Source organism: Vipera berus (assembly GCF_964194415.1).
Source record: "Vipera berus genome assembly, chromosome: Z".
Lineage (NCBI taxonomy): Eukaryota > Metazoa > Chordata > Lepidosauria > Squamata > Viperidae > Vipera > Vipera berus.
This window is the reverse complement of record NC_138205.1, coordinates 8,003,709-8,020,375: the sequence shown is the minus strand read 5'-3', so window position 1 is coordinate 8,020,375 and position 16,667 is coordinate 8,003,709. Positions and strand designations below refer to the sequence as shown.

General features: G+C 47.5%; 1 protein-coding gene across 1 annotated transcript in view; it reads left to right on the top strand.

Moving 5' to 3' along the window:
• Nucleotides 1-15,032, top strand: part of LOC308678234 (TOX high mobility group box family member 4-like) — a 33,139-nt gene extending 18,107 nt beyond the window's left edge. The window contains exons 5-9 of the mRNA XM_081345289.1: nt 2,004-2,282; nt 6,143-6,223; nt 8,641-9,345; nt 11,973-12,136; nt 14,549-15,032. Of these exons, the coding sequence (XP_081201415.1) occupies nt 2,004-2,282; nt 6,143-6,223; nt 8,641-9,345; nt 11,973-12,136; nt 14,549-14,612 (1,293 nt within the window). The 3' untranslated portion in view covers nt 14,613-15,032. The remainder of the gene's footprint in view (nt 1-2,003; nt 2,283-6,142; nt 6,224-8,640; nt 9,346-11,972; nt 12,137-14,548) is intronic.
• The last annotated feature ends 1,635 nt before the right edge of the window (nt 15,033-16,667 follow it).

The following is a 16,667-nucleotide window of genomic DNA, read 5'->3' as shown; positions in this document are numbered from 1 at the left end:
AACTAGGTAACATCATCATTGCAATCCACACCTCCTCCTTGCACAAGTAATGCCCAGCCCTGTGTAGCTTTTGAAACAGCCCAGCTGCTGTCTATAGATAATTCTCATTTGTCCTAGTCATGGTTGTCCCAACTGAACTTTCTTAGTTTTTTTTTTCTTTGAAAACATTTCACTTCTCGTCCAAGAAGCTTCTTCAGTTTACGTAGGTAAGTGGGACCTCAGAAAAAGTTAGAATGGAGCAGTTTGGCAAATTTTTGACATGTGGACTTCAACTCCCAACATATGCTGGCTGGGGAATTCTGGGAGTTGAGGTCCACACGTCTTAAAGTTGCCAAGGATAGAAACACTGGAATAAAGGCTGGTGCAAACGAGAATAAAATCTGCTCCACATGCCCACAGGCATGACCTCTATCTCTGCTCTGTGCAGCTCTTTCTGAATACAGAATAACACAGTTGGAAGGTACCATGGAGGTCTTCTAGTCCAACCCCCTGATCAGACAGGAAAGATTATATCATTTCAGACAAATGGTTGTCCAATCTCTTCGCAAAAACTTCCAGTGTCGGAGCACCCACAACTTCTGGAGGCAAGACGTTCCACTGATTAATTGTTCTCACTGTCAGGAAATTTCTCCTTAGTTCTAAGTTGCTTCTCTCCTTGATGAGTTTCCATCCATTGCTTCTTGACCTGCCTTCAGATGCTTTGGAAAACAGGTTGACCCCCTTTTCTTTGTTGCAGCCCTTTATATATTGGAACACTGCTATCATGTCACCCCTCATCCTTCTCTTCATTAGACTACTAGACACACCCACTTCCTATAACCGTTCTTCGAATGTTTTAGCCTCTAGTCCCCTAATCATCTTTGTTCTTCTTCTCTGCACTCTTTCCAGAGTCTCAACATCTTTTTTATAACATGGTGAACAAAACTGGATAATAAAATCTATTAATGTCATCGTATATCTGGTTCAGTGTCCCCTTGATAGATTAGAAGTTGCTAACTACCAGAGACCTTGTTGATCAAGTAAAGGCCTCAGCTTGTTGTGGGATACTTAACCAAAGTTTGAACTGTGGCCTTCTGTTGACTTTAATGCTTGCATCTGCATACAATAAGGAACCAGGAAGTGTGGGAATTGAGGAACTACCTTTATACCAGGATGCCTTTTGCAACAGTACATATCAAAAGGGTAGTGTGGAAAGTTGTGGTAAGAACAAGGAGCTAGCACAATTACTGTTGTCACCCCAGAACCCCAGAAATATGGGGTTGTGGTTTTAAGGTAGAAAAGGGTGTCACTAAAAGAGGGTCGGGGTCAAGGTTCCGATAGACGAGACCAAGTACGTCAGAACTCCGAGGCTAAAGGTTTCCTCAAAGAACATGTTTCTTGTCTACATAGTATCGGCATGGTCAAAAGTGAAACCAAGTTTGAAATTCCCTCCAAAGAGTTACACTATTACAAAGTTAAACCTCCCACCCCAAAGCTATGCAGTCAGCTACTTTTCCCAACAGAAAAACTTGGTGGGCTTTCTAACAAAATGCCCAGCCTCTACCTGGAGAAAAGAACGACCTTGGTTCCCACAGGACAATAAATTGTTTAGACTAGCAAAGAATCTCCAAACACCCCCCCTCCCTTTCTTGTGGCAACCTAGAACGACCAAGATGGCTGCAGTCAGGTGCGTTGTAGAGTTGACAGTTGGGGCCAATCGGCCACAAGCCTTCCCTCTTTGAGTGGTTGTACGGTTGGCCCTCCTTGCAATGGGTTATGACAGGCGTGTACTTATTGTGTGTTCTAAATTCCAATAAACCTCCGGATCCTACAGTGAGATGTCTGTGGTGTGCTTTCTCTTGCCTTTAATGAGTTTTTCCTCTGACAATGCAGTATTCCGAGTGTGATGTTACTCGGGCATTATAAAGCGGTATTAACACTTCACATGATCTTGATTCTGTCCCTCTGTTAATGCAGCCCAGGGCATTTCTGCATTTCTGACCTTGTTCATCTCTGTCCCATAGCAAGTTTCTGTCGCCAAACCAGTCCCACCTGCTTCGGTGGCGCCACCGCCTGTTGCAGCACCTGCGGTCGTGCTGGACATCGGGAAGAAGCAGAAACCACCCAAGAAGCAGAAGAAAAAGAAGGATCCCAATGAGCCCCAGAAGCCCGTTTCCGCCTACGCCCTCTTTTTTCGGGACACCCAGGCGGCCATTAAGGGGCAGAATCCCAAAGCCACCTTCGGCGAGGTCTCCAAGATTGTCGCCTCGATGTGGGACAGCTTGGGAGAGGAACAGAAGCAAGTACGTCTCAAAGGGTTTGTTGCATTGAGCGGTTGTAGGGGGTGGGACACACACACACACACACACACACACACACACACACACACACACACATCTCCAAACTTCAGCACCAAGGACAGCACAGTCCAGCTGGAGCCCTGGAAGAAAGAGTCTTCTTTGGCCAGTTTTCACCTCCCAAACATTTTGCACGAAAGTTGTGCTAGAACAATCAAGTTGGATCAATTAAGTTGGTACCTGGTGGGGATCAAGTTGAGGAAGCTGGCCTTTCAAGAACAGCAGAAGCTTGAGCAATATTTTCCAATCTTAGCCATTTTAAGATGTGCGCAACTCCCAGAATACCCCAGCCAGCAGAATTCTGGGAATTGAAATTCACACCTCCTAAAATTTTATTTATTTATCTTTATTTTAATCCCATTTATATCCCGCCCTTCTCCGAAGACTCAGGGTGGCTTACAATTTAAGCACAAACCAATGTGCTTAGCAATAGCCTTCATTCTATGTATATGCCTGCTTATTAGGGCTTTCGCCCCCCCCCCAAGCGGCATTATTACAAAGTCAGCTTATTGCCCCCAACAATCTGGGTCCTCATTTTACCTACCTCGGAAGGATGGAAGGCTGAGTCAACCTTGAGCCTGGTGGGATGCGAACCTGCACTAATTGCAGGCAGCTGGTGTTACTTAAGGAGGCATTAGTCCACTGCTCCACCAAGGCTCTTCTAATGGCAAGAGGTTGGGTAAGATCGCATGGTGGGATTCTTTGTAAAGATGTGCGCATGTGAAATAAATCTCTTGGGAGATGAACACGCGAAGTCTTCCTCCTAAAGTCTGATCTGAGTTCCATGTGATGCATCGAGCATAATCGATACTAAAGTAGTGGATTTTCCTTAGCTCTCGGCTCGTTTTGAGCGGGAGAGTCATAGACCTTGGCAACTTGTAAGACGTGGACTTCAACTCCCAGCATATGCTGGCTGGGGAATTCTGGATTTGAAGTCCACACGTCTTAAAAGTTGCCAAGGACAGAAACACTGGGATAGAGGCTGGTGCAAACAAATGGGAACTTCCAGAGGCTGGAGCTTGTGTTCTGCTCTTGAGTGATGGATGTCACTTCCCCACACACATCACAGTAGAGGCAGCCACCTGGTTAAGCCTGGCTACTTTCTAAAGCCATTCCTTTTAAAAAAACTGATTGATTAATCTGGAACCCTTTTAGCTTTTTGTCCTCTTCAGAGGGCCATTGATCCATTTCAACTCAATGATCTTTTATCAGTGCCTCTGGAGCACAAATCAGTGCTGCCCTGAATGGACCAGAAGCTTTCCAGGTTAATAATGGACCTGCCTCAGATGAAATCCAAGCCATTTCCTATTAAATTGTACGGTGCAGTATATAGGTCAGTGATGGTGAACGTTTTAGTGCCCAAACTGCAACCCAAAACCCACTTATGTATGGTCGGGTGCTGGGTGGGCATGGCCCATTGGGTGTGCGTGGCTGCGGTGGTAACGGCCGACTGCGTGGGACTAAAAAGTTCAATCAATCCCAACTTTGCACGATCTTTTTTTCCCCACGAGAAGTTGAAATGATTGATTGAACTTTTTTTTTTTTGCACACGGTGGTGGAGGCCTAAAGCGAAAAGGTTTTATAAAACCCAGCTTGAAGGCCCAGGAGTGGGGTGACACCAAGAGCCTTGGTGGAGCAGTGGGCTAATGCCTCCTTAAGTAACACCAGCTGCCTGCAATTAGTGCAGGTTCGCATCCCACCAGCCTCAAGGTTGACTCAGCCTTCCATCCTTCCGAGGTAGGTAAAATGAGGACCCAGATTGTTGGGGGCAATAAGCTGACTTTGTAATAATGCCACTTGGGGGTGGCCGAAAGCCCTAATAAGCAGGCATAGACATAGAATGAAGGCTATTGCTAAGCACATTGATTTGTGCTTTAAATTGTAAGCCGCCCTGAGTGTTCGGAGAAGGGCGGGATATAAATGGGATTTAAATAAATAAATAAATAAATAAATAAATGCCCACAGAGAGGGCTCTACGTGCCACCTGTGGCACGTGTGCCATAGGTTTGCCAGAACAGATATAGGTAATCCTTGACTTAACATTCATTAGTTTCGTGGCCTTTCAAAGTTGCAATGGCACTGGGGAAAAAAAGTGACTAACAACTGTTTTTCACATTTACAGCTGTCGCGGTCACCTGACAACCGGTTCATATTTATGATGGGTTGCAGTGTGCCGAATCACAGGATCCCCTTTTGCGACCTTCTAACCAAGAGAAGTCAGTGGGGAAGCCAGTTTGACTTAACAAGCGTATTTATTACTAGCTTAACAGCTGCAATGATTCACTTAAAACAACTGTAGCAAGAAAAAAATCGTAAAAATGGGGCAGAACCCAAATGTCTCACTTAGCAACAGAACTTTTGGGCTCAATTGTGATTGTAAATCAAGGACTACCGATACTACGAGGTTGTGCCTCTCAACCTCGTCAACTTCAACCTCCAGTATTCATATGCTGGCTGGGGAATTCTGGGAGTTGAAGTCTACCCATCTTAAAAGCTGCTGAGCTTGAGAAATAACTGCATTAGAGCGAGCCAGCCAACAGAGACAAATTGCAAGGAATGCTGGGAAATGCAGTGCAACCCTCTTCCAAGCCTGAAGGGAAGGGCCCAGAGAAGTCTCGTTCCCGCACCGGCTTCCTTCACTCCCTAAATGCCAAACCCCATTTCTAAGTGGTCCAAACCAAGCCCTTGTCTACATCAGTGACTGCAGGCAAGGGAATACTATATTTTCTGGCGTATAAGACGACTTTTTACCGGTCAGTCCTAGAGGAGATCAATCCTGACTGCTCTTTAGAAGGCCAGATCCTGAAGCTAAAACTCAAATACTTTGGCCACCTAATGAGAAGGAAGGACTCACTGGAGAAGAGCCTAATGCTGGGAAAGATCGAGGGCAATAGAAGAAGGGGACGACAGAGAATGAGGTGGCTGGATGGAGTCACTGAAGCAGTAGGCGTGAGCTTAAATGGACTCCAGAAGATGGTAGAGGACAGGAAGGCCTGGAGGAATGTTGTCCATAGGGTCGCGATGGGTCGGACACGACTTCGCAGCTAACAACAACAAGACGACTTTTTAACCCATGAAAATCTTCTCAAAAGTCAGGGGTCATCTTATACGCCGGGTGCTGAAACTTTAGGGACACGGCTGGCTGGAAAACCTGGAGCAAATCTCCCATTTGGTCTGCGCAGGGAAAGCGGGACCAATTGGAGAAGAAGCTGCAGTCTGTGATTTTTTACAGGCTGGGGTCTGGGCGTCTTTCCTTCTAAAGTTGAAGAGTAGCTGCAGTCTATCCCAACTTGAAAGGCAGGTGGGGAATGCAGCAGCCAGAGCAGCTGCTTAGCTCTAAGGACACATTTGACTCAGGAACTGGGCGGGCTGGCTGGAAAACCTGGAGCGGATCTCCCATTTGGTCTGCGCAGGGAAAGCTTTAGAGTGAATTAGGAAAATTTTAATCCACTTGCACTGTTTTATGTTTACATGTTTGATGACAAACAGCCTTATGTTTATAAGTGACAGTTTTCCTACTAAGTACCTGCATGTCATAAGCATTTGAATTAAAATTACCATATTAAAATCAAATCTGATGTTTTTTAATTTTTATTTGGTGTGCGTTGGAAGAGGGGTAGTCTTATACGGCGAGTATAGCCCAAACCCTATAATTTAACAGGAAATGTAGGGGGTCGTCTTATACGCCGAAAAATATGGTAACTGGTTTTTTTTTAAAAAAAAATAATAAATCCTTCTTTCTGCTAAGTAAACGCCTGAAACCGGAGGCTCAGCCTGCTTTGTAATTCCCATCTCTCCTTTCGTAGGTCTACAAGCGGAAAACGGAAGCCGCCAAGAAAGAATATTTGAAAGCGCTAGCTGCCTACCGGGACAACCAAGAGTGCCAAGTAAGGGGACATGACTTCCTCCTCCTTCCCCATCCTTGCTCCACTGACACCTACCCCTGATGCTACTCGCCTTCCAGAGAAGACAGGAAGAGGGGGAAAAAACCGCCTTGGGCCAGAGATGTCGTTTGCCCTGAACTGCCTTTGCTGATAAGCGGTGCCTCTCTAGTATTTCAGCAGGAAACGGTCTCATGCTCTTCCTGATGCTAGTTAACAAGCAGAAGCTGGAAGCTTGTAATTGGTAACAGTGCAGAGAGGCTTTTGGTCACTTAAGTGACCTTTTTCTGAGCGGGGATGGTTAGAGGAAGTTTGTGGCTTTGGTCCTAGTGTGGAAAAGTGTGCCAAAGCATCCCGTTCCTTGTGATGGACCACAGATGCAAGGAAGATGCAAACAATGCCTCTCATTTCATAACCTCTGTCCTTTATTTTTTTAAAAAAAACAACCACAAACAGCCTGGCTTGAAGGAGAACTTATATATTAGATTTTTATCCTGCCTTTGTTACTTTTATAAGTAAATCAAGGCAGAGAGAATACATGTACTCCTCCTCCTTTTTCCCCCACAACCCACCACCCTATGAGGTAAGTTGGACTGAGAGAGAGGGACTGGCCCAAAGTCACCCAGCTGGCTTGCACGCCTAAGGCGAGACTAGAACTTACAATCTCCTGGTGATTGGCCCAAGGTCACCTGACTGGCTTTCATGCCTAAGGTAGGACTAGAACTCACAATCTCCTGGTGGTCCAAGGTCTCCCAACCAGCTTTCATGCCTAAGGCGGGACTAGAGCTCACAATCCCCTGGGGATTGGCCCAAGGTCACCCAGCCAACTTTCATGCCTAAAAGCAGGACTACAACTCCGCGTCTCCTGGTTTCTAGGCCAGCAGCTTCACCGCTACACTGTCTCGGCTTACCGACTGCTGAGGATTGCTGTTGCAAAGATGAAAGGGGTTATCGAAAGGTTTGGCTGTCGGTCCCTCTTCTCTAATATTCTTCCCTCTTGACATTTGTTCCTCTTTCTGTTTGATGTCGATGGAAAGAGAAAAATAAGTAGTTTGGCGTAAGCCAAATAGCTTCAGTGAGGCTTCCCTGTTTTGCCTAATAGTTGAGAATTTAAAGTACAAATAGCTCACTCAAGGGTGGATAATGCAAACCTATGTACCAGAGAATAGGAAGCCAACCCCTGGCTGTTATTCGAGGTTTGCTGGCTAAAACGTGTCAAGCTTTTTTTGCACTTGAGTCAGAAGCATCGAGGTGCTTCCAGGTTGAAAGGATTAGCTGGCGACATCACCGTTGCCCTGGGGATGCCTGTGAGGGCTCCTTTCGTGTCCCTGTCAAGGAGCTGGAGCGAATGACGAGAGCTCAACCCTGTTCCACAGCAGTCCTCGAATGCAGGCTTGCTAACCTCCTGTCCAGCATTCCAGCCGCTCAAGCCGCCGTGCTCCTTTTCATGCAAAGCTAAAAATGCTAGATTGCTACAGAGAGAGGTTTGGGTGGGCTCTGTCACTAGGGGCTCATACTGTCCTGTTTCATGTAAACAAAGCTACTGAGAGCCAGTTAGGTCTAATGGTTAAGCATCAGACTAGAAACCAAGAGAACACGAGTTTTTAATCCTGTCATAGGCATGAAAGCCATCTGGGTTGCTTTGGCCAATCACCAGGAGACTGGAAGTTCTAGTCCCATCTAAGCCACGAAAGCCAGCTGGGTGGCTTTGGGCCAATCACCAGGAGACTGGAAATTCTAGTCCCATCTTAGCCACGAAAGTCAGCTGGGTGGCTTGTGCCAATCGCCAGGAGACTGGAAATTCTAGTCCCATCTAAGCCATGAAAGTCAGCTGGGTGGCTTTTGCCAATCACCAGGAGACTGGAAGTTCTAGTTCCATCTTAGCCACAAAAGCCAAGTGGATGACTTTGAGCCAATCTCTAGGAGACTGGAAATTCTAGTCCCATCTAAGCCACGGAAGCCAGCTGGGTGACTTTGGGCCAATCCCCAGGAGACTGGGAGTTTAACCACGAAAGCCAGCCAGTCCCTCTCTCTCAGCCTAACCCACCTCACAGGGTTGTTGTGGGAAAAATAGGAGGAGGAGGAGGAGGAGGAAAGAGTACCATGTATGTTCACTGCCTTGAGTTACTTGGAAAGTAATAAAAACAGGATTTTTTAAAAAAAAATTCTAATTATACAAATTGTATCGTTCTGGTCTTGTCAGCACTTAGAACTTTATATTTTGCATCCCTCAGTCAACTAGGTCAAACACATTGCGTGGTTTCCACTGGTCAAATTATTTCAGGTTCACAATTTGCTTCCTTCAACTTTGGTGCCTGCATCTCTTGAGATCTTAGGAGGAAGAGGAGGAGATAGGGAAGGGAAGTGTAGCCCCACACGTCTGCTCTGTTCTTGAACTGTATCGCCGATTTTGTCTTCCCCAGACCACGGTCGAGACGGTGGAGCTGGACCTGATCGCCTCTCCTTCGGAGCAGCCAGCCCCAGTTGTGGAATCGGCTTCTCCCCCAGCCCCGGTGCTTCCCAATCCTCCGGCCCTGGAGAGCCCTCCTCCTCCTCCACCTCCTGCAGTTGTCCCCGCCCAGCCCACGGTGGTGGTGACCTCCAGCGCCGGTCCCCAGTCGGCCGGCCAAACCAGCATCACCAAGATCATCATTCCCAAACAGATGCTGCCCTCCTCGCTGGCTGTCACGTCGCAAGGCGGGGTGGTGACGGTCATCCCCGCCACGATGGTGACCTCGCGGGGGATCCAGCTGGGGCAGTTGCAAGCCGGGACAGGAACCACCCAGATTGTCACCCGTTCGGTTTTAGCTGCGGCCGCTGCGGCCGCCTCGTCCATGCACCTGCCGCGGCTGCAGCCTCCCCCTCTTCAGCAGATGCCTCAGCAGCCCCCCGCCCAGCCGGTCACCATTCTCCAGCAGCCCCCTCCACTTCAGGCCATGCAGCAGCCGCCTCTGCAGCAGAAGGTGCGCCTCAACCTCCAGCAGCCCCCACCCCCTCTGCAGATCAAAATCCTGCCCCCGCCGGCTCTTCAGATCCAGCCCATTGCCCTGCGGACGGAAGACAGCAGCCCCGAGAGGCCCAGCACTGAGATCCAAGCGTCTCCGGAGCCCATCGATGTCGTGCCCGAGGTGAGGAGCCTTGTGGGAGAAGGAAAGAGAGCCATTGGAGTGAATAGCAGAACAACAGCACAATGGAGGTGGAAGGGGTGTGTGTGTCTTCTAATCCGACCCCCTGTTCAAGCAGGAAACCCTACATAATTTCAGGCCAATGGTTTCCAATCCCTTCTTAAAAACTTCCAGTGTTGGAGCATCCACAATTTCTGGGAGGCAGGTCGTTCCACTGTTTTAATTGTGCTAACTCTCGGGAAGTTTCTCCTTAGTTCTAGGTTGGCTTTCTCCTTGGTTATTTTCCATCCTTTGCTTTTTGTCCTGCCTTCAGGCGCTTTGGAGAATAGCTTGACTCCATATTCTTTGTGACAGACCCTCAGGTCACCCCTTCTTTTCATTAGACTAGCCAGAGGTAGGCAACCTTGGCTCTTTTATGACTGGTGGACTTCAACTCCCAGAATTCCTGAGCCAGCCATGCTGAGGAGAAATGGAGAGGTTGCCATGCTGGGCCTTGCTGGCTCAGGAATTCTGGGAGTTGAAGTCCACGAGTCATAAAGCAGCCTAGGCCTAGCCCAGGGGTAGGCAACCTTGGCTCTTTTATGACTGGTGGACTTCAACTCCCAGAATTCCTGAGCCAGCCATGCTGAGGAGAAATGGAGAGGTTGCCATGCTGGGCCATGCTGGCTCAGGAATTCTGGGAGTTGAAGTCCACGAGTCATAAAGCAGCCTAGGCCTAGCCCAGGGGTAGGCAACCTTGGCTCTTTCATGACTGGTGGACTTCAACTCCCAGAATTCCTGAGCCAGCCATGCTGAGGAGAAATGGAGAGGTTGCCATGCTGGCTCAGGAATTCTGGGAGTTGAAGTCCACCAGTCGTAAAGCAGCCTAGGCCTAGCCCAGGGGTAGGCAACCTTGGCTCTTTTATGACTGGTGGACTTCAACTCCCAGAATTCCTGAGCCAGCCATGCTGAGGAGAAATGGAGAGGTTGCCATGCTGGGCCATGCTGGCTCAGGAATTCTGGGAGTTGAAGTCCACCAGTCATAAAAGAGCCAAGGTTGCCTACCCCTGGACTAGACAAACCCAAATCCTGCAACCGTTCTTCCTATGTTTTAGCCTCCAGCCTCCTGGATCTTTTCTTTTAACTAAGGGACTCTTTTAGGCATGACCCAATATTGTTTGCTTCTCCTGTCAATGACTGTGGTGTGTGTGTGTGTGTGTGAGTTGTGCCCACCAAATATCTGAATCGTTCAGCATATAGAAAGCTTGGGAAGAATACTACTTGAGGCTAGGAAAGAAGCTTCCCGTTTTGTTTCTATTCAGTTGAAAGGAACCGTGGCCCACAACCAGTAATGGTAATGGAATTTAATTGGGCTACAATTTAATCTCTACACTTTGTTATTTATTGGATTTATAGACTGCCAGCCTCGCTCTGAAAGCTAACACTGGTGGGCTTATAATTAAGAAATCTTAAATATAAAAATATAAACATTGGGGTAGGCAACCTTGGCTCTTTTATGACTCGTGGACTTCAACTCCCAGAATTCCTGAGCCAGCCACACTGAGGGGAAAGGGAGAGGTTTCCAAGCTGAGCCATGCTGGCTCAGGAATTCTGGGAGTTGAAGTCCACGAGTCATAAAAGAGCCAAGGTTGCCTACCCTTGGTCTAGTGCAGGGGTAGGCAACCTCTGCTCTTTTATGACTCATGGACTTCAACTGCCAGAATTCCTGAGTCAGCATAGCTGACTCAGGAATTCTGGGAGTTGAAGTCCATGAGTCATAAAAGAGCCGAGGTTGCCTACCCATGGTCTAGTCTAGTGGATAAGATTGAAGTCCACGAGTCATAAAAGAGCCAAGGTTGCCTACCCTTGGTCTAGTGGATAAGATGCTAGTCTAGAAACCAGGAGACGGTGAGATCTAGTCCCATCTTAGAGACATGAAATCCGACTGGGTGACTTTGGGCCAATCACCAGGAGACTGGAAGTTCTAGTCCCACCTGAGGCATGAAAATCAGCTGAGTGACCTTTGGCTAGTCATTCTCTTTCAGTCCCACCCACCTCCACAGGATTGTTGTTTTGATGAAAATAGCAGGAGGGAGGAATGTTTTGTATGTTCACCGCCTTGTGTTACTTACAAAGTAACCAAGGTGGGGTAAAAAAAACTTAGCAGATAAATAAAGAGTAACAATTAAATCAGTGGAACAGCTTGCCTCCAGAGGTTGTGGCTGCTCCAACACTGGAGGTTTTTAAGAAGGGATTGGACGGCCATTTGTCTGAAATGGTATAGGGCAGGGGTGTCAAACTGCCGGCCCGCGGGCCGGATGCATCACAACAAAACCACGCCCTCCCCATTGCCGGCAATGGGGAAAAAGTCGCCATACGTCACGTGACGTCACGCGTTTGACATGCCTGGTATAGGGTCTCCTGCTCGAGCAGGGGGTTGGAGTAGACGACCTCCAAGGTCCCTTCCAACTCTGTTATTCTGCCAATCGAAAAGGCAATTGAATTGGATTGCGCTGGGGAAGAGCAGACCTTAGTCCGCTTTCCTCCCCCGTTTTGCGAGACTGAAGAGTCTCTCGTTCCTGTTCCCCCCCCCCCTGTCCCCCACTCTAGCAGTCTTGGCTAAATCTCGGAAACTTTTCCTCCTCTTCCAGGTCGAGTCTCCAACGCAAATGCACGTCGAGCTAGTCTCCGAATCACCCGTGGCCATGTCGCCCCGCCCTCGCTGCGTCCGTGTGGGCTGCGACAACCCTCCCGTGGCCAACAGCGACTGGGACAACGAATATTGTAGCAACGAGTGCGTGGTTAAACACTGCAGGTGGGTGACTTTGAGCTTCTGCTGGGGTTCTCCTCAGAGGTACTACGGAAGGGAATTTCCCTGATTTAGCCATGGTGGCACGGCGATTAGAATATAGTATTGCAGGCTAACTCTGCCCACTGCCAGGAGTTTGATCCCAAGCGGATCAAGGCAAGACAAGAAACCATGGATGGAAATTAATCAAGGAGAGAAGCAATCCGGAACGAAGGAGAAACTTCCTAACAGCGAGGACAATTAACCATTGGAACAGCTTGCTACTAGAAGTTGTAGGTGTTTCATCACTGGAGGCTTTTAAGAAGAGACTAGACCAGGGGTAGGCAACCTTGGCTCTTTTATGACTCGTGGGCTTCAACTCCCAGAATTCCTGAGCCAGCCACGCTGAGGGGAAAGGGAGAGGTTTCCAAGCTGAGCCAGGCTGGCTCAGGAATTCTGGGAGTTGAAGTCCACGGGTCATAAAAGAGCCAAGGTTGCCTACCCCTGGACTAGACAGTCAGTTGTCTGAGATGGTATAGGGTAGGGGTAGGCAACCTCGGCTCATTTATGACTCATGGACTTCAACTCCCAGAATTCCTGAGCCAGCTATGCTGGCTATGCTGGCTCAGGAATTCTGGGAGTTGAAGTCCATGAGTCATAAAAGAGCCGAGGTTGCCTACCCCTGGTATAGGGTCTCCTCCTTGTTGGACTAGAAGACCTCCAAGGTCCCTCCCAGCTCTATTCTGATTGAAAAGGTTGAACTCAACCTTCCATCCTTCCAAGGTCAATAAAATGAGGACTCAGATTGTTGGGGGCCATATGCTGACTCTGTAAATCGCTTAAAAGGGGCTGTAAAGCACTGTGAAGCGGTATATAAGTCTAAGTGCTATTGCTGTCGCTCTTTATATCCCACTGTAGGAAGGTGAGGCTGAAACAGTGGGAGAGAATTGGTACCCAAGCATCAGAATAACTAGGAACATCCTGTTACAAAACCTTCCTAAGTATCACTTCTCAGGCTTTGTCTTTTGTCCTCACAGGTAGCCCTCAACTTACAGCCATTTGTTTAGTGACCGTTCAAAGTCACAACGGCACTGGGAAAAGTGACTTAGGACCATTGTTCACTTTTTTCAACCCTCGCAGCGTCACCGTGGTCACGTGATCAAAATTTGGCTGCTTGGCAACGTGACTCATACTCATGACGGTTGCAACATCCTGGGATTGTGGAATCGGCTTTTGTGACCTGACAAAAAACCGTGCGACTAACTTAACTGCCAAAGGTTGCTAAACAAATGGTCGTTAAGTTGAGGACTACCTGTACGATCGATATGTCTGCTCCCGATAGCAGATTTAGGTTCATAAGGGTGAAGAGAAGTGGATCCAAGATGGAGCTGCTGATAAATAAAATCCATTTAAATTGTTCAGAGAAAGGATTGAGGAACAAATACTCCCACCTCACCCTCTTCTCCTGGTCAAGTGGTTATGGGGCATAGTTCCCAGGTGAAATGTACAGGTTAGTCCTCAACTTAGAACGCTTCATTTAGTGACTGTTCAAAGTTACAACGGCATTGGGAAAAGTGACTTGTGACCGTTTTTCACCCTTAACGCCCATTGTCGCGTCCCTGAGGTCATGTGAGCCAAATTCAGACGCCTGGCAACTGGTTCATATTTATGACGGTTGCGGTGTCCCGGGGTCATGTGACCTCCTTTTGCGACCTTCTGACAAGCAAAGTCAAGGGGGGGAATCAGATTCACTTGTAACAACTGTGCCACTAACAACTGCAGTGGTTCATTTAACAATTGGGGCAAGAAATGTCCTAAGATGGGGCAAAACTCACTCATTATATGTCTCATTTAGCAACAGAATCTTTGGGCTCAATTGTGGTCGTAAGTTGAGGACCACCTATATTGCTCATTGAAAAAAACAAACCAGAAAACAGGAAGCTCTGTTTGAATCACTTGTCTTCCAACTGGGCCACTTGCAGGTTTGTAAAACTTCAATTCCCAGAATCCCCCAGCCAAAATGGCCACCACCAAGAATTCTGGAAGGCCGCCCATCTCGACATAAAATATGGCTTTAGCTTCTCTCCTCCCTGACTATTTGCTGGGATTTTCTGGGAGAGGTTTTTTGTTTTTTTTCCAACCTAAGCTACTTTAAGATTTGTGGGCTTCAATTTCCAGAATTCCTCAGCCAGCATTGGATACACTGGGGAGTTCTGGGAATTGATGTCTTAAATGTTGCTGAGGTTGAAGAACACTGTTCTGGATATGCATTTTGAGCATTGGGATTGGCAAGGTGTAAATATATGGAATTCAAATGAATCCTCTTATTTTTCCCTTAGTTTTGGAAATGCATTTCTGTGACAGATGCTTTAATCTCGTTTCAGGTTAGTTTTCTGGTTCTGACATTTCTCTCTCTTTCTCTCTCTCTCTCTCACCCAGGGATGTGTTCCTAGCTTGGCTGGCTTCCCGCAATTCCAACAACAATGTGGTCTTTGTGAAATAACCCTTCTCCTCCCCCAGTCCGTAACAACAGTGCTGGGGAAGGAAACGACAGTTTTTTGTGTTCCCGAGCACATTTCGCCCAAAGGACGACAACCAAATCAAGAAGAAGAAAAATCTCGCCGTGCAACTGTGGGGGGTGGGAACCAGGTTCTGGACATCTTCTCAGCTAAAGAGCCACCAGCAAGAGAAAATACCCATCCCTTTTGTGGGAAGGTTGAGGAAACTGTGGAGTGGCATTGCCTCTCCCCTCACTCTCATTTTTTTTTCTATACAAAATCTCTTTAATGATGTTTCTCTTGATGGAGCAATTAAAGCTGGAAGAGGAATATCAGCTGAAATCTGCCACGTGCTTCCTGTGGGGAGGGTCAGGGAAAAATAAAATCAAATCACAGGATGGATTGAGTGAGCAGAATTCCTCTGCTGGGCATGCTAAGGATGTTTCCACAGCGGGTGGTGGGTGATGGGTCCAGTGGGAGGGTCTGTGCCAGTGGCAAAGATGGACTTGGTTGCGCATTGGCGAGTGAGCTTGTCCTGTTTGTTCAGCCTGCAACTCTGGTGCAAATACCCTGTTTTCCCCAAAATAAGACCAGATTTTATATTAATTTTTGCTCCAAATGACGCATTAGAGCTTATTTTCCGGCTGGGGCTTATATACGGGGAAATACGGTACCAAATGCGTCTTGTCTGGCTGACAATCTTAACTGGGGCTTATTTTTGGGGTGGGGCTTATTTTCAAGGAAACAGGGTATCTGGGTTGGTGAGGCTCCTGTTTGCACATCACGCCAAGCTAAAGCCCAACCACCTTACTAATACGACGGGCAGTCTTCAACCTTACGACCACAACTGAGCCCAAAATTTCTGTCGCTAAGTGAGACATTTGAGTTTTGCCCCACTTTGCGACCTTTCTTGTCACAGTTGTTAAGTGAATCACTGCAGATGATAAGTGAATCTGGCTTCCCCATTGATTTTGCTTGTCAGAAGGTCGCAAAAGGGGATCATGTAACCTTGGGACACAGCAAAGATCAAAAGTAAGAATCAGTTGCCAAGCATCTGAATTTTGATCACATGATCATGGGGATGCTGCAAAGGTAACTGAAAAAGGGTCCGAAAGTCACATTTTTAGGGTCGTCATAACTTTGGTCACTAAAGAGAACTGTTGTAAGTTGAGGACTAACTATAAATGGTTGGAAGAAGATAGGAATTTATAGTAATTGTGGATTGGAAAAACCCATAGTAATAGCTTGGAGCTACATACAAACCCAGCCTGCTGATTACCTCCCAAATCTGGAATTGCCACAGGAGAATTTAATCCCTGATGCTCAAATTGGACAGAAGCCTGAGATGCTTATGGAGGTTCTCAATCATCCAGGTCATGGTTGTCCCATAGGTGCTTTTTCAAAAGGCAACTGGGCTTTCTTACTTTTTTTCCCCCTTGAAAACGTTTCACTTCTCGTTCAGGAAGCTTCTTGGATGAGAAGTGAAACATTTTCTAAGAAAAAAGCTTAATTCCAGTTAATTTTGAAGGGGGGGGGAGCAAAACCTGTGGGACAAGCCTGAGATGCGTTTAGACCAGGGGTAGGCAACCTTGGCTCTTTTATGACTCGGGGACTTCAACTCCCAGAATTCCTGAGCCAGCATGGCCCAGCATGGAAACCTCTCCATTTCTCCTCAGCGTGGCTGGCTCAGGAATTCTGGGAATTGAAGTCCCCGAGTCATAAAAGAGTCAAGGTTGCCTACCCCTGGGCTAGGCCTAGGCTGCTTTATGACTCGTGGACTTCAACTCCCAGAATTCCTGAGCCAGCATGGCTCAGCTTGGAAACCTCTCCCTTTCCCCTCAGTGTGGCTGGCTCAGGAATTCTGGGAATTGAAGTCCACGAGTCATAAAAGAGCCAAGGTTGCCTACCCCTGGTTTAGACGTTCAGCCTAAGGCCCGCTTCTTCACCTAGTAGCCGTTTGAAGATAAACTCAGAACATTCCTAATCCGTTCCCAGCCCCAAATAGTTACTTAACGGTCCTCTTCCCCTGTCACCGCCACCAACAACAACATGGTGCCTCA